Genomic DNA, 27,546 nt, shown 5'->3' on the forward strand with positions numbered 1-27,546 from the left:
CTTCTGTTCCGTCTACGGCTGCGAAGCCAAGAATGCGTGTACTGATCGAGACGACTGGTACGCTGGGGCATTACAAGTGCTTGGTTGCTAAGATCTGTGGCATGGCCGAGCGTGTCATAGCCGGACTGTTGGAAGGTGATGAGGACATGGCGCGTGCGTGCGAAGACGTCAAGAGAAATAAGGGGAAGAAGGCGAATGCGGATGTAGGAAAGGGACCGGTGTGGGATGTTGAGGCTTGCGGGGAATGGTGTTAAATTGTCCAAGATGTTTCGACAAGAGGCCCAGGACGTGAAATCGATCGTTGCTTTGGTATTCTTATTTCATTCTAGCACGTAAGACATACAATGACAGAGAGACAACAGATCTATTGCATCAGAATAACATACTTCCATAAAATCCAAAAAGGTATCCCTAGCTTGAGCTAACTCACACAAGCTATTTCCCATCACACCAGAACACCGACCCCGCTACCCGTCGTCAAGAAGTGACCCAGAAAATAGTGCGATGAAAGTACAAACGCCTCGCAAATGCAGCAAAGAACCGCCGTTTGGTTGCTTAGTCCTTAGCGACCTCTGTGCGGACCTCGCCCTTGACGTTTTCAGAATCGCGTTCTGCGTCGCCCTCTTCTTTGGCTGCGGCGATTTCTTCTTTATTGTCATTCTCCTCCATCTCGACGTCTGCCATGGGGGCTGAAGTAGGTGCCATGGTTGTTGTTGCTGCCGCCGCCGGTGGGGATTCGGGTGGGGTTACGACACCAGCGGGCGATTGTGATCGCGTTGAGCCAGCGGCAGGTGCAGTCGCAGCAGGCGCCGCGTCCATGTCGATGTCGCCATCTTCATCGGCTTCTTGCTCGCCAGCGGCGGGGGTTGTTGTGCGCGACTTGGCGACTGCAGATGCTTGCCGTGTGGACACGGCGCTTTCACCATTGGTCTCCATACGGTCCAAGTCATCCTCTGGAGCAGCGTTGGGGTTCGGGAAGTCGGTGATGTGTCGCCTCTTCTTAGTCCCGGGCTGCTCACGCACTCCGAGGCTGTTCTTGTAATCCTCGTCATCGCTCGCGTCGTAGAGCTCGCCGTCGTGCTCTATTTGCTGGTCGCGTTGACGCTGGGTCATGCGCACATCCTTGTTCTCGTCGGCATCGAGATCGTCGTCTTCATCTTCAGCGTCTGAGTCCGTAGCGCGAGTGAGACCCGCAGGCACATCCGGGATATTGGTGAAGGCTTCAACTGATGGCTTTCCGGTTCTCCGAATATTGTCGATAACGGCGGATTTGATCTTGTGCAGATAGTCGTGAGAGTTGGCGTTCTCCATGTTAGAAGGACGGACGTCCAGTTCGTAGTCGGGAGCGAAGTATTCGTAGTAGTCGTTGAAAGGCAGCTGCTTCGACATTTTGGTCGAGACAAGCTCTCCTGTCTCGTAGGCCCAAGTTCGCGCCACGTTTCTCATAGTGTAACCACCTCCTCCCAGCACGATGACTGGTACGCCGAAGCTCTTGACGTACTTGACACAATTGGCGTGGCCGTCCATGCTCAGGTTGAAGCAACCAAGCCTGTCTCCGGAAAGACTGTCACCACCGCATTGTAGAACAATAGCCTCTGGGCCGTAGTATGTCATGACCGCCTCGATGACGGGCTCGAAGATGTTGCGATAGGTCTCGTCGGTGATGCCGTCGCGAAGAGGAAAGTTGACCGAGTAGTTCTTGCCGCTGCCAACACCGATGTCGCGCAGTTCACCGGTACCGGGGAAGTACTCGCCGTACTTGTGGAAAGAAACGGTCATGACGCGATCGGTCGTGTAGAAGGCTTCCTCGACACCATCTCCATGGTGGACGTCGATGTCGATGTACAGCACGCGCTGCTTGTATCGGAGCAGCTCGATGATTCCCAAGACAATGTCATTGACGTAACAGAAACCACTGGCTTCGCTCTTCTTCGCGTGATGCAGTCCTCCCGCCCAGTTTACTGCGACATCGCATTTTCCTCGGTTCAAGCGCGCAGCGCCCTCCATGGTGCCGCCAGCGCTGATACCGCAGAACTCGAACAGGCCGTCAAAGACGGGGCAATCGTCTCCGACGTTGTATTTGCTCTGCTCACGTGTGAAGCTCTCCATATTATCGGGAGTGACCTTGTGAAGGAACTCGATGTATTCGTCGGTGTGGAACTGCGTCATCTCGTATTTGGATGCGGGCTTAGCGCGCTGCCTGTATGTTAGCACAAATCCTTGGAGAATGAACGTCGGATCCACCTACGTAAATCTCCATTTTGGTGTACAGTCCGTAGTTCATGATCAAGCTGTGCGCCATGCGTATGCGGTGGGGCTTCATGGGATGTCCGGCTACATAGGCGTAATTGCCGACGTCGGAGTCGTAGAAGTATGCGACCTTCTTTGGCTGCGAGGCGACGCCATTGCTCAAAGACGAGGAGCCCGTCGTGGGTTCCATAGCGTTGGCCATATCTTTGGTGGCTGCGCACAGCTATGCGACTGTGAGGATGTGTGATGATATTATCGTGATAAATGTGATAAAGTTGGAGTGGATGTTGCTGGCGACGGTGACTACAGCATGCAAGGTGTTCGAGTATCAGCAATCAAGGAAAGGTGGAGGGGCCTGGCAGAGAGATGGCGGGAGCTTGAACAAAGACCCTCGCGCGCCATTACCATGAGAGCTGCGACAGGCCCCCCCCCGGTCTAGTGCCGGTTCCGGAACAACCGAATCGCCGCATGCAGTCGCGCAGTTACGTGAGAGAGCTCCGAGCATCAACAGCTTCATCATCGCCGCCGCCTTACCCAGCAACACCTCGTCCACACCCGAATACCCTTCACCCCGTCGCCAGATACCCCGCCTGAAGTAATTAAACAACCATCGCCAGTACTCCACCATGGATCGGTTAACTAGGATGCTCGCCGCCGCTCAAGGTGGCATGGGCGGTATGGGAGGACCCCAGGGCGACACCAACCTGATCGATAACTCCGAAACCGTCTACATCTCCTCCTTGGCGCTCCTCAAGATGCTGCGGCACGGTCGCGCCGGTGTACCCATGGAAGTCATGGGCCTGATGCTGGGCGAGTTTGTGGATGACTACACAGTACGAGTGGTGGATGTCTTTGCCATGCCGCAGTCAGGAACCGGTGTGTCCGTCGAGGCCGTAGACCCCGTCTTCCAAACCAAGATGATGGACATGTTGAGGCAAACAGGAAGGTACGCAATTGCTGAGTCGGCGCTCGAAGCCGCCACCGCTTCCAACCCGCACATCAGTCGCTGACAAACACAGGCAAGAGACCGTCGTCGGCTGGTACCACTCACATCCCGGTTTCGGCTGCTGGCTGTCCTCGGTCGATATCAACACACAGCAGTCGTTCGAGCAGCTCACACCCCGCGCCGTCGCCGTCGTCGTCGACCCCATCCAGTCGGTCAAGGGCAAAGTCGTCATCGATGCCTTCCGCCTCATCAACCCGCAAGCTCTCATGATGGGCCACGAGCCCCGCCAGACAACTTCCAATGTCGGTCACCTCAACAAGCCATCGATACAGGCGCTTATCCACGGCCTGAACCGCCACTACTACTCCATCGGCATCAACTACCGCAAGACTGCGCTGGAGGAGAACATGCTGATGAACCTGCACAAGCACGTCTGGACAGAGGCGCTGCTCATGGACGACTTCAAGGGTGAGGGCGAGCGGAATACCGACAGGCTACAGAAGCTCGTTACACTGGCAGACGGCTACGAGAAGCGCGTAAAGGAGGAGACGGAGTTGACCAAGGACCAATTAAAGACGCGATACGTCGGAAAGGTCGACCCCAAGAAGCGTACGTTTGACTTGTTGCCTGGCACCAATTACCTACTAACAACACCTTATAGATATCTCAGACGTTGGCCAGCAGCTCATCGAAGACAACATCGTCTCCGTCTCACGGCAGATGATCGACAAGGAAGCCTCGGTACCAAAGTCGAACTCGCGGCAAAACGGCCAGTCAAGCGGCGGCGACGACATGGAGATGGAGGAGTAGGATCGCATACCCGTGGTCTGGCTTGGAGGAAGCATGTACACTGGCATGAGCTGCAGAATATTGCACTCAAAAGAGGCATACGATACAGTAATGCATAGACTATGTATGAGAACAACGACATTACACAAGCATGGTTTCACCCATCATGACCGTTACTTTGCCGATCTGAGAACAGCCACACGAATGGGTATACCTCTTCTAGGCCTGAGTTTAGTAATCCTAGACAATAACAGCAGAGGCGAACTAATCGCTCACTCGTTCATTGCGGGTTGTTCAGCACATCAGTCCTCCGATACGGCATTGAGACGTAGAACACTGTATTAGGTTCGCAGTGACATGGAAATACATTTTCCCACAAGTAACATCATACACTTGGACAGGGGAATATGCTTGACCTTTTCCTCTTCTCCGATCGTTCAAACACACCCGCAGGTCGTACGTCATGTCTCTCGCTGAAGCGAAAGCAGCGGATTAATTATTTGCGTCAGATGTCGTTCATGTATGACTTCAGCTTTCGATCGTGATGGAAGCTGCGGACTAGACGGAAGTCCAGGTGCGGATTTCCATCGTCTGCGTTTCAGATGCGAAAGAATTCGAGAAGGTCGGAAGATTATTGTGTATATAAATAAGGCGAGTAACATAAATGAGGGGAAGAGTTCTGAATGGTTAGGTAGATTGCCATGTCTTTACATTTGCAGAGTCGCGATGTAGAATTTAGACATCTGTCCATCATCCATCACCCATCACAGCACCTAGTTTAACACTGATTGAATTCAAACGTATGTCATTTTGATACCTTCTATATTTTTTTCGTAGCCAAAAGCAAAAGCAGAACACCAGCCCACGCTGATCCGTTTCCCATTACCCGTAAAATTCATTTCTCGTACGCCCCTTCGAAGAACCGCGACACGACAATGCGTCATTTACTGTCGCAAAAAACCCTTGGGGGTTACTTTCGTCTTTCTGCTCATCCATCCACCGTAGCGATCTTTGGTATATAAAACAACAAAATTTGCCGCCCACTCAGCCTGCCACCCGTCATCCATAGGTCTCGTCGCCCGTAACACGTATTTTGTGAGAAATGGTAGTGTCGATCCCAGTATTACATTTTATTTTCTTTCAAGCAACTCCGGTAAGGAAAGGTGAAGGGTAGATTGGTTCCATGGGAAAACACATAGCGGAATGGGTTTGGGGTTTGCAAAAAAGTTCGGGTCCATTACTGTGAAGTCTTGAAAGGGAGGTAGGGTAAGGTGGCTAGTCCAGATCCCAGGGGGGTAATAGCACAACATTTGTACTCCTAAAAGAGTGCGTTTCTAATGACCGTCTTCCAGCCATATAAGTGTGCATCCGGGGTGGTTTCCTTTATTCCTGTCCTGTTCCTATCATGGTGATTTTGGAGCTTGCTGTCTATCCAGCGAGCTCCACTCAGAAGTACGATGACCTGCCAGACTAAGGATGGCCATGCGGTTTCCCTGACGTGTCTTCTGTATTCGATCCGTTCTGGCCAGTAGTAGAGCGGATCTTCTTTGCGTTCTCGTCGTCTGAACTTGAGTGGCTGCTGCTTCCGTCTTCGAAGCCAATGGTTCCATCCTTGGATTCGCGGCGTAGCCTATCAGCCTTGTCCTTGAGATAGGCGGCCTGCTCGGCGGCCCTCTGGGCGCGGATCTGTTTCTTCCACATGGCGGCATAGTGGCCGTTGCGATCGAGCAGCTCCTCGTGAGTGCCTCGTTCCTGGACCTTGCCCTTGTGCAAGACAAGAATCTGGTCAGCGTGGGTGATGGTACTAAGACGATGAGCGATGATGAGCATAGTACGGCCCTTGGCCAATGTCGTAAAGGCCTCCTGGATGTGCTGCTCTGTCTCCGTGTCAAGAGCGGCAGTGGCTTCGTCAAGCATGATGATACGCGGATTCTTCAGAATCGTGCGGGCGATGGCCACGCGCTGCTTCTCACCTCCAGAAAGTCGCAGGCCGCGGTCACCAACCTTGGTCTCATACTTGTCCGGGAATGTCATGATCTTGTCATGGATACTGGCAGCTCTGCATGCCTCGTGTACCTGTTCGTCGGTTGCCTCTGGGTTTGCATACTTGAGATTGTACATGAGTGTCTCATTGAAGAGCACAGTGTCTTGGGGCACGACACCAATGTGGCTGCGCACCGAGTCGATGGTGAGATCTTCCACATCGTGACCATCGACCTGGATGCTACCAGACATGGTGTTGTAGAACCGGTAGAGCAGACGGAAGACGGTCGATTTACCTCCACCAGATTCACCAACGAACGCGGTGGTCGTGCCGGGCTCGCAGTAAAAGTCGAGACCGGTCAGCGCTGGCTTGCGCTGATCATAGGCAAAGTGTACATCCTGGAAGCGAAGATTACCCTCACAAGAAGCAAGAGGTTTGGCATCCTCCTTGTCGACTACGGTGGGTTGCTCCTTGAACAGCTCAAGCATTCGCTCCGAGTTGATCATGGCAGACTGAATCATCCTGTAAAAGGTGCCGAAGAAGTTGAGAGGACTTTGCAGTTGGCTCATATACGTGAGAAGCGTCACAAATTTGCCGACGTCGAGGACTCCAACTGCGATCTGGTATGCCGCGATGAAGCATGTAACGAGAAGTCCAATCATAAAGACCATGTTCTGTGTGATGTTCATGATGTTCAGCGATATCATGACCTTGTACTCAGCGTTCTGATACTTCTTAACAGCTTCACGGTAGCGGTTGAACTCGTACGCTTCGGCGTTGAAATACTTGACCGTCTCGTATGACACCATGGAGTCGTTCTTGACTGCATCCTCTTCTCTGTCGGCGTTGACCATTTCGCGGCGAATTTCAGCGCGCCACTGCGCCATGCGGATAGTCAGATAGATGTACCAAAATGTAACGATGGCAATGACGAGCGCGTAGTAAGCATCGAACCTGATGAGGAAATAGGCGATGGCTACGCCCAGATCGATGAGCATGGGAACAACCGAAAAGGTCACCTGCTCGAGGAACGTGTTGATGGAGCTGCCCTTTCCTAGAGCGGACAGGACCTCTCCCGTCTTCTTGCCGAGGTGGAAGTCGAGACTAAGGCTGTGCACGTGCTCAAATGCCGCAACGGACAGCTCCCGATACGAGTATTGGGAAACGGGGATCCACAGGGCAGATCGCGCCGCACCCAGCAATCCGTTGCTACCCTGCAGAAAACGGAAGCCAATGTACAACATAATGGCGGTCCACGGATTTCCGCGCTCGCGGTCGTTGAGGCGCTTCACGATTTCACCCGTGAGATCCGGGACCAAGACGTTGACGACGCGCTGCCCGAGGACAAGCATGAAACATGCGATGACGACCAGCTGCAGCTTGCGATCTTTCGAAGGCCAGAGGTAGGGGAAGAAGACGTGGTAGCCTTTGATGTATTCCCACCAGCTGCGCGCGGGTGCGCCAGTGGGCCTGCTCCAGGCGGGCGGTGCACCCTCGGTGTGCTGGTGTTTGCCACCGGTCGGGTGGACTGAGCCATATGAGCCGTTCGCGTGACCGTTTTCCGCATGACCGTTTTGTTCGGCGCTACCGAGCAAAGAGGTATTTTCGGATGGACTGCCCGATTCTTGGCGAGATTTGCGCTGTGGGACTATGACGAATAGTACGTAGAAGGCGATGAGTGCGAGGAGCAGCACGATGCGTAGGAGGTCCATGGCCACCTCTGCGGCTTCCCACTCGGTCATTCCGAATCGCAATCGCTTGGCGGGAGTGCCTACGGTGGGCTCCTTGTGCGGATGCGTGTAGATGGAGAAGGAAAGGGCTACCAGTACTATTTCTAGCACGGTTGCCAGACTCCATGTTGCCAGATGCGCCTCAGTCGGAGACGGCTTCGAGTCGAGGAGGGAGATGACGAAGAGACAGTAGACGAAGAAGGCGCCAACGAGGTAGATCTGAGAAAGTTAGCATAGACTCAGATGTTAGAATTTGATGTTGCTGTACATACCACTGCGGCTTTGCCCACCCACCAGTGCTGCTCCGCCTCGGCCAGGGCATGCGCAACGACGACGACGGAATTGCCGACAAAGGTGAATGCCGTCGCCAGCGACACCCATTCGAAGACGCGCTTCTGGGTCTGGGTGACATCATCGTGGACGAGCTTCTTGACGAAGTTGCGGGTGGGATCGGTGGCCGGGAGCGGCTTTCCTCCAGGACCGGTTGTGGTAGGTTTGGCGATATTAGTATTAGATTTAGAGGCGGCAATGCTGCGGACGGTGAAGGCAGCGAGAAAGAAGACGAGCATAACGATGGGATAGGCATATTGCAGCACGGCGATGGTGGTGCGCACAGGGCCGGCGTAGGCCCATCTCTCGTGGTCGTGGTCGTCCATGTGGTGCGGCCCAGCCATGATGGTGTTCTCTCTCCACGGATCTGTGAGGCCCGGCAGCGAGACTCACGGGTGGCAGAGACGGGCGGGGAGGAGATAGGAAAGGGAAGGAGGGAGGTGCGGTGGTGGAAGAGAAACGCGGTGACATGTTGCACCTGGGCACACTGAGACGGTGCCATGGGCGAGAGCTAGCTAGCACGAGTAGACTTGTGGCGCACATGCAGCAGGCATTAGCCCTGTCCGTGCGCGCCGATGATGGATTTCATCCAGACCTCGCTGTGACCCCGGCCTGCAGCAGCTCCCAGCACGGTACAGCTCCCAGGCACACGGGCGAGTCGTGTCCTGCAGCAGCCTGCAGCTCGTCACACCAGGCCGATTCTGCCATTACTGGACACGCGATTTACTGGCACCACTGCACTTCATTCAATACTGCCCGTAACGAGTATTGCCCATCGCCCCTAGGACTGCCATGAGACGAACTTAACCGCTCAGATGACTGAAAACCGTCGCACGTCAGCCGTCTCGTCGCCCAAGATCCCCCCGGCGCCGCCATTGCCACTGCCCAAGCAAAAGTCACGCTCCTACTTTGAGCGTTTTGTTGCGCAGCCCTTGACGACGGCCTATGGATCCCGCCCACCCAGCGTGCATCAACATGGCTACGAGGGCGGCCCTCCGAACCCTCTAGTGCCGAAACTTGCCGGGTACGTTTCTTTCGTACATGCTCGATACTCCGTCGCCGTATGCGGCAACCGACTGCTGCTTCTCTTACTGCTTCTCCTATTGGCTGCGTCTTCCACCATTCTCATCCACACTCCCACATTTCCTCCACACTTCCCTCTGCATCTGTTGTTGACGTTTGCGTGGCTCTTTCCCTGATGCCGCGCTCCTTCCCTGCTGCCTCACTCACCTGTTTCCCTCCTTCCCTGCCACCCACCTGCTTTACCCTGCCTCGCTCCTTCCCTGTCACTCACTTCCGCCACTCACCTCCTGCCATGTATCTTGACATACCCCCAAAGTGCCTTCCCCGTCTCTGCACTCACTCTCAACCACTCTGATCTCTCCTCACTCTGCACCTGCACCTGCACTGCACTCACTCTCACCCACTGCACGCACTCACATCCGTCAGCATCCGCACGGGCTACTCCCAAGATGCAAGCCATAAGACAGGCCTCGACATCTCTGCCCTCGACATCAACCGTGAACGCACCCATGCCGTCCTCGCTGGCAAGGAGATCCTGAAAACTGTCCGCGTCCAAGATGCCAAGATTGTCGACGAGACCAACCTGCGGGCTGCAGTCCTCAATTATGCCGATTCTCATGCCCGACAGCGCGAGGGCTTGGGCATACACGACGTAAAGTGGTCCCATGGACAGTTCAGCTCCCACATCGCCACTGCCGCTGCAAATGGCAAAGTCATACTGTACGACCTGAACCGCGCAAGCGTCGAGCTCACCAGGCTGCACGAGCATACGCGTCAGGTACACAAGCTGGCCTTCAACCCCCACCAGGGCCATCTGCTGCTGTCTGCTAGCCATGACAACACGGTCCGTCTGTGGGACTTGCGCGACATGCGTAGGGACGTTACTGTATGCCGCAGTCGGGATCATTACGCTGGCATGAATGGCGGTATCCGTGACGTCCAGTGGTCGCCTACCGATGCCGTAGAGTTCGCTTTCGGCACGGACAACGGAACCATACAGCGATGGGATTTCCGCCATAACAAGGGGCCCAAGCAGAAGATTACAGCTCACGACCAGCGCATCTGCACCTCCATCGACTGGCACCCAGATGGTAAGCACCTGCTCAGTGCTGGCGTGGATCGAACCGTCAAGGTCTGGGACTTCTCCGTCACTGGACGCCGCCAGAAAGCTGCGTACGTCTTACACACACCGTTTCCGGTATACCAAGCTCGATGGAGGCCGCCATACTGGTCTGACGAGTACCACGAAAAGGGTGCCTACCAATGCACACAGCTGGCCACGTCTTACGACAAAGAACACTCTGTCATCCATGTATGGGATTTCCGTCGTCCGTTCCTACCATTTCGGGAGATCAACAAGTTTCCCAGCGCACCTTCCGACATGCTCTGGCACTCGCGTGACACTTTGTGGACTGTGGGTAGAGAAGGCGTTTTCCAGCAGAACGATGTCCACCATGCTCCCAAAACGGTAGATCGGCGCAATCTGCAGGCTTTGGGGGTATCGCCAAGTGGAGAGGTTGCTGCTGTTGCCCAGAAAAGACCTCGGCAGCCATCTTCAACAGGCCTAGCTTATACTGACGATACGTACCTTGGTGACCCGCGTGCCAGGCGACATAGCCCCGAGAAGGGTAGTCTCAGAAGTTCAGCAGATGACAGTCTAGATGACAGTTTTCTAACATCCTCGATGAAGCGACATCATGGTCGCACTGCTAGCAACAGGTCAACCAAATCGTTTAGTAGTACTCCGCCATCTGACATTGCCCCCAAAGTCATGTTCCTCAGTGACTCCATGGTCGCACATAGCGAGTCATTCAGGCCGAACCAGGTCGCCATACGAGGCATACTGCCAGGCGCGGCCAATCCTCAAATCTTCGAGTATCTTGCACAGAAATATAAGACCATACCTCTTTCGGACCCACCCGACTTGGACTCTTTTCTTCGACTGGAGAGAGCGTTTGAGCAAAACGCTGAGTACGCGCAGCGCGCAGCCTTCTATAGGCTTGCGCAAACATGGAGGGTCGTCGGTGCGTCCATTACCATGGCGACACGACGCCGAGCAGAGTTACACAGACAACGAAGAAGGTTGCGACCGCAGAACACCGCGCTACCGTCCGGACAGACACACCAAGCAACATCCGCGCACATGGAGGCACATGACAAGCGCATGGCGATCCCTCCAAATCCTGCAGTGCGTGCCATCTTGAGCACACTAGAGAAGCCAACGTCGCCATCACGGTCGCCCAGTGTGCGAGAGAGCACTTCTAATATCGCAACCCCTCTTGCTCGTCCAGTCATCACCCAAACCGTCGATGATGCTCAAAGGCCAGACTTGCTCGATATCGATCAGGAGGACATTGATCAACTTCCACCCGCTGTTACTGGACCGCCTGCCGATGCAAGTCGAACACTCGCGCCGCCAAGGACGTTCAGTGGGCCACAATGGTATCACTCGGGAGACGACATCGATGAACGCCGTGCCTTGGTCGGTAGCTATCGTGCATCCCCACGGATTCCACTGAGCCTCGCACCGAGCGGCACACAAGCCGGGCGCACCATTGAGCCTCATCCACTGGAGCGACACGACTCTGGTGAAAGCTTTACAATGTTTTCTGCGTCATCGGACTCTCAAAAGGGTAATTCTGTGCCGAGCTCGTTCGCAAGTACCAACTCACAACTAGGCCCTGGGCATTCTCTATCGGAAAATTGGCAGTCTGTCCAGGAACAATCTAGCTTTGGGAAACCAAGGAATGCTGGAGACCAAGAGCTGAGCAAAAGCATCTCGATATCTCCAACGACCATGCCCGTTGGCAAAAGCTTCCCTCGCGCAGACCAAGGGTACACACAGAAAGTGGCCCGCAGCGCTTCAAACAATGCGGATGAATTTGGCAGTGGAGAAAAAGCTGTTCGTGATATGGAACATTTACGGCGAAACAACCAATTACTTCGCCATGATAGCTCTGATTCTGAAGCGCTCACAAGCATCTCGTCGTCATCCTACGAGTTCGGCACCGAGATGGAGGCCAGCGGAACCATTGTACCTGACGTGTTTGAGGACGTGAGGTCGCCCCATGTTCCTAAGCCGCCGGCCTCTCTGCCACATGCGTCTGGAAGTGCACCTCCAGTACTTGATTCAACAGTAGAAGAAGGCTTATTGCTGTCAGACTTTGAGGCTGTGCATGTCGATGCCGAGGCCGGCTCTCCTTACTCCGTCATTGGGCTGCTAAATCATCTCCTAGAGTACCACACGGAAGCGTCGGACGCACAGTTTTCCTCGGTTCTTATTCTACTTCTCGCCCCTCTGTTGCCGCAGACGCATGGCCCTTCTGATACTCCAGATGTGCACATAGGCGATGTATTGAACGTCTTCAGTGATACGTTTGTAGCCCTAGGACTGACCCAAGCACAAGCGAAAGCCATATTGTCGACACAGCTGAGCCAACTGATAGCTACCGGTATCAATCCTTACCAAGCGGAGTCTATCCTGTCCACCTATCATTTCCAGCTACATGCCCTGTCACTATTCAACTCCGCGGCCTCGCTCCGTCGTCTAGCGTACCCGACATATCCTGCTGTCTACGAACAAGCGCTGAAAGAAACGCAAGTTGGGCTTTTGTGCCTCAGCTGCAAGTCGCCAATCAACAACCCTAGAGATAAGATGCGATGCGAGTCCTGCAAGCGAACGCAGGCACCCTGTCCGATTTGCTGGGGCAAATACCCGGCTTTCGAATCGATCACCGCGAAGAAGAAATCCAGAGCGAAGTCGCGGCCATCATTCAAGGACAGAGGACACAGAAGGCAGCGATCGTCTCTGACGTCGAATCCAGACCATGCCGGCGATCAAGTCGCAGACGGTCCATCACCGACTGTTCCAGCCAAATGGTCGTCACCTGCAGCCACGCTCTGGACATGGTGTCCATTATGTGGTCACGGAGGACATTCAAACTGTCTGTCAACCTGGTTTGCCGATCCGACATTATCAGACGGCGCATGTCCGACCGAAGGCTGTCTCTGCGACTGTGTCCAAGGCAAACGCCGCGACACAAAGATTGAAGAGATGCTACTCAAGAAAGCAGAGAAGGACCGATCAAAGGTTGTACGAAAAGGCGATGATTGGAAGGTAAAGGAAAGCCGCGCCGTATCGGCAGTCCGGAACGCTGCCCTCGACACGATACCAGATCAACAATCACAACCAAATTCTGGCACCACAACACCGACTCGTAGATGAAACAAAGGCTACTTCCGGAGCAATCAATATCAAGCAATACGCGCATCGATACTTCCCGGGCCGTCGCAAGTCTCGACCACAGCAATTCGGCCCGAAACGAATCACTCACTTTGCAGACCCATGCACTTAATACCAGGCACGGCAACCCTTCGAGTCCGATCCTGACATCACCACACGTCCAACCACAACCCTTTCCGAAGGAATTTCTCACATCGGATCCGCATCTCAATTTTCGCAATACGTCGGTGTACATGGCAAAATGGAGCTGCCCGCATACATGCATAATCACACCGCTTGTATGCGCGCCAAGCATCGTTGTAAGACAATGAAAAGCCCGCACACCCTCGATAAAGTCGCGCAGCCCGCCCGCTTCCCCGGGATGCGGGACGCTGACTTGATTGAAGCGTGGGTCTGCCACGTGTAATTCGTGGGTAGCGAGGCGGGAATTTATAGGCGTGATGCTGCATGTGGTAGTATGTGTTTTCGGTACTTTTGCGCGCAGATGGCCGGTCGGGATCGCGGGAGCGATGGCATGTGGGAGGTGGGAAGGCGGTGGGGGTGCTGTATGCATGTCGTTTTTGCGATGATGCGCGATGACGACCTCTGAGTATGTTTTTGAAGTGTAAGACGATACCATATGTTATATTCTTCTTTACTATTATACCACCATCATGCTATCGTACTCGGGTTCAAACTTCGCCCGTCCGCCCCGTCTGCCGGCACATGGAAAGGGTACCTTTTCCAGTACGTGTACAAAGTATCCACACTCGGAACGGAAGTAAGCAGCATGTAGACTAGCGCTGCTGCAGCCTTACCGTTGTCATCACGCGGCTTTTGACTATGGGTCGCTTACACCCACCCGTATAATGGTTTACTGCATATACAGTAACTTCTCGTGTGAGAAAAACAAAGAAAGTGTGAGGTCGAGGCCTCTCGGTTGTTGCGTGTGTTGTGAATGTTTAGTAAATGCTTTGATGATCAGAGGTCGTGATAGGGCGCGAATTACGAAGGGCGCGTCATTGCATATTGAGATACATACACGTGCTGTTTAATCATTGTGGCTTACGTTCAGCTCCTAGCTTGTATACAATCCATGGCAGTTTGTCCGTGTGGAGGGAGGTAAGGTAACGTCGTGATCAGAAAGGTTGATGAATTCTTTCCACGTCCAGCTCTCTGTCAATTGGTCCAGGTAGCACCAACATGTCTAGTCAATAGAGGATGTATAAACTGTACAACCTCACGACTCCACCATAATACCACTTCGCATGAGCTGAAAGGTACGTACACTACATATGTCCCTCACGTCTCACACCACTCCCTCCCATGTCCGCGTATGCCCTTGCCAAGCCTTCTCTGATCGGTCTGTCGCTCCCTCACTGCAGCCCCGTCATCGGTGTTCCTCCTGTACATTGCAGCGGGAGTACCGCAACCAGACCTACATTACCGCGTTCCCCACGATCCCAGTGATTTACCTACATGACGACATTTGTTGAGGAACATTTACTGCGAGTAAGATTGTAGATTGTAGATTGCAAGGGTTGTATGGACGCAAGGCTGCAGTGACGGTGTATTGGTGGCTCTGGATGAATATGGCGATACTAACAAGAATGGAGTATCTTCGGTCGCATCTGTAACCGCTGTGCAGTGTACAGGCTGATGCTGCAAGATGATGGGATGTTGAGAATTTTGGAATCTGGTACTGATGACGTCGGCGTGTATTTTTGGTTATGCAAAGATGTCTAGACTTCTCTTGTTGTACGCGCCTTGGGTTACACAATACTCGCGACCGCAATGTCGGGTCTGTGATTAGCATGTCATAGGCGGATGCTGTCCGCGGGGTCATGGGGGTTTAGCGAGGTGTGGTGGGCTGATCCCATGGGTTGGGCTAGAACATAGCGACGATACTTGTTGCATGCAGCGTATGCTCGATGCTGGAAGTCAAGCAGAGCGGCGTCATTGCGCATGCTGTGTAGAAGTGTGTGTGTCGGCGACGTCCAAATCCGGGTCTGTGTAGTTGATAGCGGACAGCTTCCTCGCGTTCAACAGCAAACCCCATGCGTGGGTATATTCGCCCAAACTTGACAATCTCCCTCCGATGTCGCTTCGATGAGTCTCCATGCGTGTATCGTACGTCTGTCGCATATCATGGGTATTGATAAGGTTGTAAGGCAATGCGGTGCGTTGGGTGGCTGTTCGGGCAGCAATGGTACGACCGTTGTACGAAGTGGGTGCGGCTTGACGCGTTTCGATCCATGTACCTAGCAGGACGCGTGGTCAGTTTAGACAGAAGAAACCCATGCAGAGCCCGACTCAGAAGCACTTCTTTCCCCAACGCTACGGTATGTTCTTCTCGGGATTAGTAAGGCGACATCGCAGCAATGCGCATTGCTGTCTCTGTGTCTCACGATATCCGACGATAAACATCACAATCGAATGTCAGACGCGACAGGGTTTGTGAATTTGATGGTATTCATGTCTCAACCGGTTCCATTCCTCGTGATATCGTTGATCCGCGGGAGAAAGGAAATGAAGGCCTAAGTCGCCGTGAAATGCATGCCTGCGCCCTCGAGGGGCTATTCAGATCCCGAATTCCTGCTTCCAGTCAGCTCCGTCCAGCCACCCGACATGGTATCGTGTGCATACCTCAACTCCATATCCCCAACCATTTACCGGCTTGCGCTCCAGACGGACTTGAGGAAGCCGTCCTTCTGTGCGAGCCTGTTGAAGCTGTCGTCAGCCTCGCCCATGGCGCGGACGAAACCGCAGATGGCGTAGGCCTGGTTGTCGCCGGTGTAGCGGCCGTTCTCGTCAACCTTGCCAACGCTGAGCTGGACAGAGGCGTGGTCCTTGGCCCTGATGATGCGTCCGGTGGCCGACTTGGAGGGTATTAGTATCGCGTTTCGGGTCACGTAGGTGGTTGGCGGGTACTCACGCACTGTGGTGTGTTAGCAGACATTCGTTACAACGTGACATGGGCTTGGCTTACTTTGCGGGGGACGTAAAGGTCGACGAGCTCTCCGCGTTCGTTCTCCATTTTGATTGATGTGTGGGTGGGAGTCGGGTTGGGTTGTGTGGCTGCGGTGGTGGTCGATGTCGTCGGCGTCAATGTTGCGACTCGCTGAATTTCGAGTGTCGCTTAGCACTGGTGGTGTGGCGCTAGCGTCGCATGCGGGTTAGCGCGGATCTCTTGCAAGTGGGCGGTGTCCCTCATGGGCGACCATCACAGTCACTCGCTTTGCAATGTGAACAGGATTGTTTGCATCAGTTGCTGCAAGCAGATAATCTTCTCACGATGACGAAATTGTCGATGAACGACGAAACGCGGTAGCCTTGGTCTACCATCCCGCATTCAGTGAGCATACCTGGACAGAGGACTATGAATACTTCTACTGAAGCTTCATTGAGAGTTAAAGTGAACTGATCTTTGGTATTTGCTTCTATGGAATTCTTGTACAGGTTACTCTGTCCGCAAATGCACCAGTTGCGGCCGTTGACTGCCCAAACGAGGGCATACCCACGTATTCAAAATGACCTCAAAAACTTACATATCGCTATATCACTACCTCAGTCCAAGATTCATCTAATGTTTATGTTCTTAAGACCTCGAGGAAGCGTATATAGTTCAGCCAGACATTCTAATTTATAGATCCTGTCGTTCTTTGCTCACTGCTCGCTTCCCAGTTCAGAACAGCGTGCGAAAACGAGCAAATGCTACGACTACCATACCATACCATCCATCCCAAGATTTGCAATGCACTTTCGGGTTCTCTTCTTTGTCCGGCAATGCTTGTAAGGTTGGCAAAAACAAGGCGCGGGCAAGAGCCTCCAAGTCAGCCATGTCTTCCATCATCCCATACTCAACCATCCCCACCCCATGGCTCTATGAAACAAAAGAAGAATGCTGCATCGCTGAATGCATCGTTCAGACGTCGAGCGAGTTCTACTGTGTCTATGAAGCTGGCGGAGTGTGTGCACATGCCCTAAATGTCAAATCTGCCCCAACCCTGCCCAAACTCAACCAGCACTCACCCCAGAGCTCTACAACCACCACAACAACGTGTAGAATGGCAAAAACAATGCATCGGCCGGGAATCGAACCCGGGGCTAGCCGAAACTGTCCTGTGATGGATGGCAACGGCTAATTTTACCACTAAACCACCGATGCTGGCGATCTGAGCAAGTTGTTTCGCTTGATGAAAGTTGGACAAAATACAAAAGATATATCGCCATTGAAAACGACATCGAGGCGAGTAGAAAGCGTTCGCGTTGTTGAGTTGGGAAAGATGGGGTGGAGTTGGACAGCGTTGAACGGAGTGGGGTTCTGCAGATCTAGATCATGCGAACTATCATCTGCCGTGTTCTGTTGGCCGAAAGACATCGGCGAACATGCAGAATTGGCTGTGTACTATGTGTTCGGCGATTGTATCTCCTGCATTACGGCGTACCGAAATACATCTTTCAGGGGCTGGCAAAGGCGCGAGAAGGCTGGGGCGGGCCCCTTACTGCACGACGGCGAGAAAGGCCATTGCTAAAGACAATGAAGTACTTCGAGCTTTGCGATGGTGTCCTGCAAGTTTGGTTCCATGGTACAGCGGTGGGCGGGTGGTTGCGACATTCCAGAGTTGCGGTTGTGGGGTTGGGAAGTGCAGCGCGCGGGCAGGGAAACGGCGAGCGTCATGCCTCACCTGCCTCTCCCAACCTTCCTACGTTGGAAGCGCTCAGCATCCACGACATCATCTGTTTATAACTGGCGCACTAATGCAAGGATAAGATGTGTACAATGTGTAATGAGTAACTGTCGATAAGATTGATCCAAAGAGTATGTTAAGATAATGCTAAACGCCTTTGCTAATAACAATCCATGGACGAAGACATGTAGCATGCACCGACGCCGTCCAAACGTGACCCTATGCATCCACTCCATCCTGCGCCCAACAAGCAAAACCAACGCTCATGCAAAAACGTCGCCCTTTCTTGCACCCAAAAAATCTCATGATAAGTCTGCTCCCACAAGTTTCGTTCGTTCGATGAAGCGTCCGGGGGTAGCGGAACCGTGACGAGAAGTGGCAGAAGCGCATCAAACAGCGAACGCGACATGTTTCTCCTGTTTCTCCTGGATAGAACCAATATTCGTCGTTTGTTTCGAGGACGAAGTTGATGGTGGCATGCCGTAAGCCCGCACCTGCGCGCCTAAGATTTGTCGGTCGACCCCTCTTTCTACGCTGCGCGTGAGTTTTTCGAGGCCAGTTCTGAGAGGCCCGCCGACAGGACGCTGTCGGTTTGGACGCTGTTGGGTTGGTTCCTTTGGTTTCGAAGATTTTTTTGGTCTTGTGGCGGGAGCTTCTGGTTGTATAACAGCCGCTTCTGGTTTTGTGACTAGGGCTTGTGATTCTGTATACGCTGAAGCTTCCGGTTGAGCGTTTTGGGTGCGCTTTTTGGGGTAGGGAGTGAGTGCTCGGCACAACATGTTGGCAACTCGTGTTGGTGATTATCGAGAAATGGAAATGCTGCTACGTTGGAAGTGCAAAATGTTCAAGTGCGTTGACTGTAATGGTGTTTTGTAAGTGGCAAGCATGGCATCGCGTCCATGGTGGTTTTATACATTAATGGCCCGATTAGATTCATTTTGCTGTACGCGTATTCGCAAACTATATTCACCGACAATCACAGCACATCTTGCGAGGCATTGCTGCGGTTTCGCGATGTTGGCGCGGAAGGTGGCTGAAGGGATTCGTAACCTCGTCCAAACAGCCAATCGGACGCGTGCGCTCGGATATGTCGATCTCCCTCCAGCAAAACCGGTGGCGATCTTGGGGCACTGCATCTCGGGCAGGGTTCACTGCTGACTTCAGGTCTCCGACTGCGGATGGTAATTGAGAAGCCTTGCGTTGGCTTGGTAGACAGCAGACTTGATGCCGCGTTTGTCGGTTGTGAACCTACAGATCTCCCCGCCAGCGCAGGAAGCTGTCTAGCTACTGGTAGCCGCAGCGTGGACTGAGCAGCAGGCCTACGCGTACCGGATGAGCGTATGGTCATATGATGGGTCTCGAGGGTCTCGAGCACGATCATACTCAGGCCAAGCTCTTGCCAGGTCACCGCTGACGTAGTCCCATTCCGACCTAATCTCCGTTAGTGACGCCTGTCGCAATAGCCAACACACAAACTTACATGAACACCAAGTCCAGCTGCACTTTGACTTTCCGCGCTTGAACCTTGACGACCCTCGATGCTACGTCCTCGAAATACGGAGGTAGACAGATTGCTAGTGTCATGTTCTGCAGATGCGGAAAGCGGGATCCTCGCGCCCCCAGGTTGACGAGTTGCGATAGACACTGCGCTTCGTCCGAGTGCATGAGGTTCCTCTCGTAGGGATTGAGGTTTCCCGTCGCAACGATGTGGCGTAGATAAAGTGTGCGCAGCGATGAAGGTAGACATGAGGGACCGAGTGCGAGACTCCGTAGTTTCGCTTCTTGCATGGGTTTATGCAAACAGATTGTGTCGAATCTGAGCTTCTCGAGCCGCGAATCCTTGATTATGTCCCTTACATCAACATTCCCGCTCACAGCCTCATCCTCTTCGATTATGAAGCCGTCGTTCGGATGATTGTACTCAAAAGTGAGTTCGCGAAGAGTTGTTTCGAAACTGTGCTTGAAAGCGCGGATCAGGTAGCGGAAAGCGGTGCCATCCAATACATCGCGTATGCTGCCTTCGTAATTGCTGTGCAATTTTAAACGTCTCAAGTTGAGAAACACTGCCGCAAAGACCTGTATTTCGTCGTCACCAAGCCCCCATTGGAGCGTATGATCAGTGAAGGAGATATCCAAAGTATCAAGCGTGTTGTTTTCGAATTCCCAGTCGTCGAAATGTTCGTCGGGAATCTCGCCAGCGGTAACACCCGAGAGGCGTAACGTCTTCAAGGTTTGCAACTTCAAAACTGGTATGATATCGGATAGCGTGCCAGACAAAATGTTCAAGTCCAACTCTTGCAGGTTGGGTACATTCAAGATGAAGTTCCGTATCCGATTACCAAGGTAATCATACCGCATCGCGTAGACGGCCCGAACGTATAGCAACAAATCAGGTCGGTTTTGAAAGGTCTGCAATAAGTCGTCTCCGTTATCTCCTGAGAGGATCAAAGAACGATATATATACGGCTCTGTGATGCGACAAAACTTGCGTGAAACCAGCGACAGGTTGAGGAGATCGTCATAGTTTGATGTATGCCTGTTCGGCAGGGGATTGATGACTTCGGACACTACATGATCGAGTAGTTCTTCTGAAAGGCGCTCCATGACGAGAAGGGTGCGCAGGCAAAACAGATGTGACGGGTGGCGTTGTGCCTCAGCGATGCCTCAAATGTGTCGGCCGTCAATGAAGAGGCAAAGGGCGGCCACCGCCGCCGCGCTGCAGCTGGCTGATTCAGCACGCCTAGCGCTCAGCCCTATCGAGACAGCCCTGGAGGAACAACAGCGAACAGAATGCCGACTCACTTCAACTGACCGGGAAATTTCCCTCCACCCGTTTTCGTGTCACGCCGGTTCTCACAACTCCACCCAGACAGTTGCAATATCTACCCAATTTCTCACCCATATGCGACAGTTGCCGCACAATGTCGATCGTCAACGAGCGCGACTTCCCTCCACTTCCATCACAAAGCGCAACGCGTCGACGCGCCGCTGAGCGTGTAGTCAAAGCCAATGCCGCAAGACCACCTACAACCAAACCGCTTCCGACATTGAGTCATCTTCCCAATGAGCTTCTCTCGCAGATAATCAACTACTTGCCCGGCATGGACATTGAAGACTTCCAGCTTCCTACGCTCCTCAGTCTGGCATTGACTAGTCGGCGTTTCTATAACGTTGTCATCCACAAGATCTACTCTAAATACGATAGCCATTTCTGCGAGCCCTTCCTTTTCCTTCGTACCATGATAGAGGCTCCGCGGCTCGCAAAATATGTCCACAATGTGGAGATCGAACTCGGCACGTACCGTAGGCACTCCTCCCAGCGCTACCATGCGACAGCAAGCGACAAAAAAACAGTCAAGGAGGGATTGCGCGCGCTGCATACATCCGATTGGAAAGAATGGGCAAGTAGGTGCAACGAAGCCTACCCCAATGACTACGCGCCACAGAAGCACGCGCTACAAAACGCGATATTGTTGCATACACCAGAAATCAAACATCTCGGCGTTCGAGGAATCGCAAAGGAGAACTTGCGACATCCTTCCTGGATCGATCTCATTAGCAGGGCCGCGACCGGTCATCTCTCTTCACAAGCCCACCGCTTCGAAAAGCTACAATCGATCAGCGTCGAGGCAGGTTCGTTAGGTTTGAGCGAACTCGCACCTCTCTTCCGGCTACAGTCGTTGCGAAAGCTGCATTTGTGCCAAACTTACCTTTATGGATATCGCCAAGACGATGCAGAAGGCGCACACAAATTACAACGTCTAATCCCAAAAGCGTGCAACAATCTAGAGGAGCTCGATCTGGAGAGCACTTACTACACACCGTCGTTGCTGGAAGTATTGATCTCCTCGTCGCGGTGCTTGAAGAGCATCAAGTACGAGACAGAGTCTGAACTTCACCTGGCAGAGCGGCCACCGCGAAACTTACAGCCATACAAAACAGTGTCTGAAGTTTTACTCTGTCAGAAGGCATCACTTGAGACTCTTCAGGTTTGCTGCGATCCAGTCACCGAGGAAGGAATGGACCGCAGCGTCCATCTCCGCGACAACCTCAAAGGCTTTGCTTCGCTAAAACATCTCAGCTGTCCACTAGGCATGCTTTTGAACCACGATTCCGACAACTTTGTTGAACGATTGCCATCCTCGCTGCTGACGCTTCGAACGCCAGTCCGAAATCACACCGAGGACCAGCAGTGCCTGGAGGCCCTGAGAGACGTGGTAATCTCTTATCGGGAACATGTACCTGATTTGGAAGAGGTTCGGGTGGTTGCTCCAGAGGCTGCAACATGGTTCACATATGATTGGGAGCCTCTTGTGAAGCTCTTCTCGGCTGAAACAGGCATCAGCTTCGTGGTAGAACCTGGAGACACTGATGACGATGCTTTCGAGGACTGGGATGGTCATGAGACAGACTCGTCGCAATCCTCAGATGAGGTTGATCTGTATAGCGACGAGGAATGATGTACTAGTATTGCTCACGATTTCACGATACCGGCCTTTTCTGAGAGTCATTCTTGCTTGTCTACATGGACAGAAGCAGAATCAGAGGGCCCATAATTATACAAATGCCTTAAAAAATGTAACGCATTGCACAGCCGGTCTTTCAGCGGGTTCCAAATTGTGATGGCCGATGTTGTTCGGTACCAAAATGTGTCCTCACCCAAGGCAGCAGCCTTGCGCAGGCCACATCTCAATGGCAAAATTCGCAACGTCGCCACTAACACAGCGACATAAAACATTGCGAGTGCGGACTTTCTCTGCAATACCTACAGCAATCGTTGACTCTTTTCCTCGTCCTATCGCAACAAAAGATGTCTTCTTCAGAAGACATTCCTGCGCCGCCAGTCAGATACGCGCACGCACCGCCCGAAGGAGAAGAACTGAAGCAATGGAAGACTTCAGTTCTCGCTATGATCGACAAGCGTATCGACCTCTACCCGTTACCACCTTCGAATGCGCTACCAGCAAGGATCTTTCGCGGCGTGCTCTCGTTACTCGCCAGGATGAGGCGATTCTTGAGGAGCCTGTTTCGTCCTTTGCGTAGCAAAGCTACATCGCTATGTTGGAGCAAAGCTCCAGAGCAAGACCAGCAAGTGATATCCCTGGATCCAGATCGGGTAGTCACTGCTACAGAACGAGTCGGCCACATCCCTGAGCTCGTTGAAAACATCCTACATTTTGCAGAACCTGCCACGCAGATATCTTCAGCCTGGGACACGTCTTTTGCATGGAGGCAAGCTGTTGTCCATGTACTTTCGACTTCTGGTGGCATTGGGTCATTCCGTGGCACGCATCCCTGTGGTGCCGTAGAACGTGATCAGAAGATCACTCCTGAGTTTGCACTGGTTGGCTCGAATCCAACTCCTGAAGAGATCAAAATCCTTCATCGGGATGGCACTCTCGCCTCGGAGTACCTGCGTCCGATTTGGGATGCAAGAACTTCACCACGGCCACAGATCCATGTACCCAGGTTTCCTACCCGACTTACATGTTCTACGCTACTTCCGCGCGCTTTAGCGGATATGTACAATGAGCTTCGAACTATGTCCGAGTTGAACTGGGGATGTTGTGGCGCCGGACTGCTGAATTGGCATGATTTTTCACAGCTCAGAATCAACCCTTACCTCCGAGCGGTATTTCACGACATCAACTCAAATGACATGGAGACTATTGAAATCAGACTCAGATCGCAAAGTAATGCCGACAACGCGTTATATCCAGGCGCGAGGCCTTCGGCTCTATTGGATGTGATTCAGTCAATGCAGTTGTCTGAGCCTCCGTGTAAGGCTGTGGATGTATGCGTCGAATTTCCACACTGGTACTGTAATGACTGGAAGGTTTACCCCAGCGGAGCGCCCGTAAACATCAGTCACGCAGCCACGTACAGAGCGACTTTTCAGATCAACAAGATCATCAATAAGAATGGAGTGACATGCGGTCAAATCATAGAGGTACTTGAAAGACGAATGCGAGACTGCTCGTCCCAATGGCGTCTCTGCGCTGTCAAGCTAAGAAAAGAAATCGAGGATATGGAAGATTGCCTGGATCTATGGTGTTTATCCGGAGCGCCAACGTTTGTGGTTCGACTGGGCAAGGACGACACACACTTCGATGACCGCCGGAAAGAATCCGACAGACACAATGTGATGCTAAGCTCTCCAGCTATTGAGCGTCAGCTTGAGTGGCTGCCGATGGAGTTGGTACGCGTTGATGAGTACACACAAATTCGCGATGGAAAGATTTATCATTACCCCGCTGATCTGGAGGATTGACGTCATCATAGTGTGGTCTTCGTCCTCGGTGTAACAACTTGCGACAGTAATGCATCAATATGATGCATCATGAACTGAGGAAGGCCTTACATGAAGACCCTGGAGGTGTTCCGTACGACGCGCACAGCCACCAAATTTGCGACGTCGGTGGCAGATCATTCCAGGTTGTTCCCAGCCCCCGCCTCGGTGACCGAGACAATGACACGGAATTCTTCCGCCGCCTGCTCGCCTAATGAAGATGCTGTTACATCTAGCAATGTATCATGCGACAATTCATGTTAATGTTTTCGACCCCTCCGTGCATCGGTTTCGCCCGTCTACTCGCCTCTGACCCGTGCCGTCCCCACAAGCCGCCCACTCGCCCCTGACCCGCGCTTCTCAATTGCCGATATTGTCATGCGCACGCTCAGGGTCTGAGACAGAAAAGGTCGGTATGCGAAGTGGATACATACGTACATAGCTTCTCTAATCCATCTCGGTACTTCTACGGCCCGTTTCGTCGTTCCTTTACATCGTTCTTATCATCAAAAAGCAACAACAAACTCATCAACAGCGATTGGCAGTACGAAAGTCAAAAGCAAGAATGTCTAACCCCTCAGTTGTCAAGCCCGATCCGTCCTACGTCGTACCCCTCCTCATCAACGGCAAGGAGGTCACCACCAAAACCACCTTTCCCGTGACATCACCCTCATCGCACAAGGAAGTATGGAGCTCTTCGTCTGCCTCTCTGGAAGAGGTCAAGAGTGCCGTTGCGGCGGCAAAGGGCGCTTTCCCCGCTTGGTCCAAGATGAAGCATTCCGCTAAGCGCAACATCTTCCTCAAGGCCGCCGACGTGATCGATGCGCGCGCGGAAGAATTCGCAGACTACATGAAGATTGAAACCGGTGCTGCGGATAACTTCAGCAATGGCTTCAACGTGCCCAAGATGGCGGATATGCTGAGAGATGTGGCCGGCAGGCTGAGCGCGGTCATGGGACACATTCCCAGCTGTGAAGAGGAGGGCACCAGTGCGTTGATCGTCAAGGAGCCCTATGGCGTTGTGCTGGGTATTGCGCCTTGGTAAGGATTTTCCTGTTGATACATGTACGCATGCGACAAAGCTGATGAGAACACCAGGAACGCCCCATATGTGCTTGGCATGCGATCGATTCTGTACCCTCTGGCAGCGGGTAACACCGCCATCCTGAAGGGTAGCGAATTCTGTCCTCGTACATGGTGGGCCATTGGTAGTGCCCTGACCGAGGCTGGTCTTCCCGCCGGTGCGCTCAATGTCCTTGTCCACCGTCCCGAGGACGCGGCGCAAGTCACCACGGCCTTGATCGAGGAGCCCGCAATCAAGAAGATCAACTTCACCGGTTCCACCGCTGTTGGTCGCATCATCGCATCGACAGCTGGCAAGAACCTCAAGCCCGTTTTGCTAGAACTAGGTGGTAAAGCGAGCGCCATCGTCCTCGACGATGCGAACTTGCAGACCGCAGCAGTACAATGTGCGCTTGGCGCCTTCCTACATGCAGGCCAGATCTGCATGAGCTCAGAACGCATTCTCGTGCACAAGAACATCAAGCCGCAATTCATCGAAGCTTTCAAGGGCGCCGTCGAGGGTATCTTTGGCGGTGACAAACCTGCTCCCGTTCTCGTTGCCGCACCCGGTGTAGAGAAGAACAAGAACCTTGTTGCGAATGCGGTCAAGAACGGCGCGAAAGTCGTACACGGCGACCACGAGAAAGATGAGAAGCACCCTGAGACGAACGAGGCTTCGGCCACACGTCTGCGGCCCATCATTGTTGACGGCGTAACTAAGGACATGGACCTCTTCCACACTGAGTCTTTCGGTCCTTCGGTCTCCGTAATCGAGATCTCCAGCGATGAGGAAGCTATTGAGATTGCCAACGACACCGACTATGGTCTTTCTGGCGCTGTGTTCACAGAGAACCTTGGTCGCGGTCTACGCGTTGCAAAGCAGATTGAAAGCGGGTAAGTTCTTCCCAATATCGGATGATGTGGCGTTTGTTATTACTAACAACTGTGTACAGAGCTATCCATATCAACTCCATGACAGTGCACGACGAGTGGACCTTGCCGCATGGTGGTGCGAAGGCAAGTGGTTTTGGCAGGTTCAACGGACACTGGGGTATTGAGGAGTTCTTGAGGATGAAGACTATTACCTACAAGGAGTAAGAGTGATCGTGTGTAATTTAAGCAATACATTATTACTTCCTAGCTCGGCGAACAGCGACACTTTGAAGTTGGTAAATTATGGAGTACGTGGTACGACTTCAAACCCCGAGCCCGGTTTGCTTTCTCCTGATTCAGCCAATCACGTAGCCTGCGGTTCCGATCTGGATATGCTTGGAATTCTTTCCTTACTTGTCTTTGCTACGCCACATTCGTTCGTCGTGCGCCCCTCTAATACCGGTTTAGGGGATGTATCTCCATGTACGTTCAAGCCACAGGCAGCGGTGACGCAAGGTCCAGTGCGAAGGTTATGTCTAGCAACGACCACCATAATGTACAGCGAAGTCATCCCCGAAAGGGAGAACACAGCCTCCAGCTTGCAACGGGTGGCTTCTCTGAAGAAGTACTCATTCCCCGCACGACACCCTTCTTACTGAGAATGGCGGAGTACACATTACCATATTCAATGTCAACACAACGTAGGCGACGGGATGGAGTTGCTTATAGTCTTGCGGGCATAACCCCGATTTCACCCCTTCGTTGACACCGCGATCCAATCTACACGAAGTCGCAAAGAACCTCCGAGACAAAACGCCATGATGCAAATTCCATCCCTCCTCCTCACGATCCTCCCCCTCCTCTCCCTCACATCACCCACCACCGCAGCCTTTCCCTCTCTCTCCCTCACCAACATCCAATTCTCCTCCTACGTCCTATATGTCTCTCCCTCGGCACAGGGGCCTCGACAAGGCGTCATCGGCTTCACCATGACCAACAGCGCCATCGAAGTGCCCATATCTTGCAGCGCCATATCTTACAATGCCTACGCCCTCTTCTCCCCCTCCGTAACCTACGAATGCAACTTCGCGCCTGCGGGAGGCGAAGAAGGGAGGGAGGACCCTTGGTGCTACACCACCAGTGCTACGTTCAATCTCGACACGACGAAAATTGATGAGAAGAATGCGACGATTTATGATTTGGCGGTGAAGATGAGTTGGACGTGTCCGGAGTACGTCTTTCACCTTCCTTGCGATGCTGAGTTTAGCTGACGATTACTACAGGGAGGGCGTTTACGGCCTTTCTGCCCAGACTACTTTGGACCTGGACTGTAGCGTGTGGGAGTGTGAGAATCACA

General features: G+C 53.0%; 8 protein-coding genes and 1 non-coding gene across 9 annotated transcripts; 4 read left to right on the forward strand and 5 right to left on the reverse strand.

Moving 5' to 3' along the window:
* Positions 1 to 555: 555 nt before the first annotated feature.
* On the reverse strand, positions 556 to 2,452 carry RPD3 (histone deacetylase; the record flags this gene model as incomplete). Its single annotated transcript, XM_049346834.1, has 2 exons — positions 556 to 2,196; positions 2,249 to 2,452. The coding sequence occupies 2 exons, from the start codon at positions 2,450 to 2,452 to the stop codon at positions 556 to 558; spliced, it is 1,845 nt and encodes a 614-aa protein (XP_049195789.1).
* Positions 2,453 to 2,876: 424 nt separating this feature from the next.
* Positions 2,877 to 4,006, forward strand: RPN11 (multicatalytic endopeptidase; the record flags this gene model as incomplete). Its single annotated transcript, XM_049346835.1, has 3 exons — positions 2,877 to 3,196; positions 3,270 to 3,805; positions 3,858 to 4,006. The coding sequence occupies 3 exons, from the start codon at positions 2,877 to 2,879 to the stop codon at positions 4,004 to 4,006; spliced, it is 1,005 nt and encodes a 334-aa protein (XP_049195790.1).
* Positions 4,007 to 5,455: 1,449 nt separating this feature from the next.
* On the reverse strand, positions 5,456 to 8,355 carry J4E93_008939 (uncharacterized protein; the record flags this gene model as incomplete). The annotated part of the gene is made up of 2 exons (XM_049346836.1): positions 5,456 to 7,918; positions 7,972 to 8,355. 2 exons carry the CDS (start codon positions 8,353 to 8,355, stop codon positions 5,456 to 5,458), a joined length of 2,847 nt encoding a protein of 948 aa, XP_049195791.1.
* Positions 8,356 to 8,844: 489 nt separating this feature from the next.
* J4E93_008940 (uncharacterized protein) lies at positions 8,845 to 13,277 on the forward strand (the record flags this gene model as incomplete). The annotated part of the gene is made up of 2 exons (XM_049346837.1): positions 8,845 to 9,053; positions 9,479 to 13,277. The coding sequence occupies 2 exons, from the start codon at positions 8,845 to 8,847 to the stop codon at positions 13,275 to 13,277; spliced, it is 4,008 nt and encodes a 1,335-aa protein (XP_049195792.1).
* Positions 13,278 to 15,943: 2,666 nt separating this feature from the next.
* RPS21 (40S ribosomal protein S21) lies at positions 15,944 to 16,311 on the reverse strand (the record flags this gene model as incomplete). Its single annotated transcript, XM_049346838.1, has 2 exons — positions 15,944 to 16,153; positions 16,264 to 16,311. The coding sequence occupies 2 exons, from the start codon at positions 16,309 to 16,311 to the stop codon at positions 15,944 to 15,946; spliced, it is 258 nt and encodes an 85-aa protein (XP_049195793.1).
* Positions 16,312 to 17,354: 1,043 nt separating this feature from the next.
* On the reverse strand, positions 17,355 to 17,442 carry J4E93_008942. Its single transcript has one exon. It is a non-coding gene; the product is annotated as a tRNA-Gly (tRNA).
* Positions 17,443 to 19,441: 1,999 nt separating this feature from the next.
* Positions 19,442 to 20,569, reverse strand: J4E93_008943 (uncharacterized protein; the record flags this gene model as incomplete). Its single annotated transcript, XM_049346839.1, has 1 exon — positions 19,442 to 20,569. One exon carries the CDS (start codon positions 20,567 to 20,569, stop codon positions 19,442 to 19,444), a length of 1,128 nt encoding a protein of 375 aa, XP_049195794.1.
* Positions 20,570 to 20,886: 317 nt separating this feature from the next.
* J4E93_008944 (uncharacterized protein) lies at positions 20,887 to 22,425 on the forward strand (the record flags this gene model as incomplete). The annotated part of the gene is made up of 1 exon (XM_049346840.1): positions 20,887 to 22,425. The coding sequence occupies one exon, from the start codon at positions 20,887 to 20,889 to the stop codon at positions 22,423 to 22,425; it is 1,539 nt and encodes a 512-aa protein (XP_049195795.1).
* A 2,394-nt stretch (positions 22,426 to 24,819) lies between these two features.
* On the forward strand, positions 24,820 to 26,414 carry J4E93_008945 (uncharacterized protein; the record flags this gene model as incomplete). Its single annotated transcript, XM_049346841.1, has 3 exons — positions 24,820 to 25,295; positions 25,353 to 26,210; positions 26,270 to 26,414. The coding sequence occupies 3 exons, from the start codon at positions 24,820 to 24,822 to the stop codon at positions 26,412 to 26,414; spliced, it is 1,479 nt and encodes a 492-aa protein (XP_049195796.1).
* Between the last annotated feature and the right edge of the window lie 1,132 nt (positions 26,415 to 27,546).

This window comes from Alternaria ventricosa, assembly GCF_023758065.1.
Source record: "Alternaria ventricosa strain BMP 2768 chromosome Unknown scaffold_19, whole genome shotgun sequence".
NCBI classification, from domain to species: Eukaryota; Fungi; Ascomycota; class Dothideomycetes; order Pleosporales; family Pleosporaceae; genus Alternaria; species Alternaria ventricosa.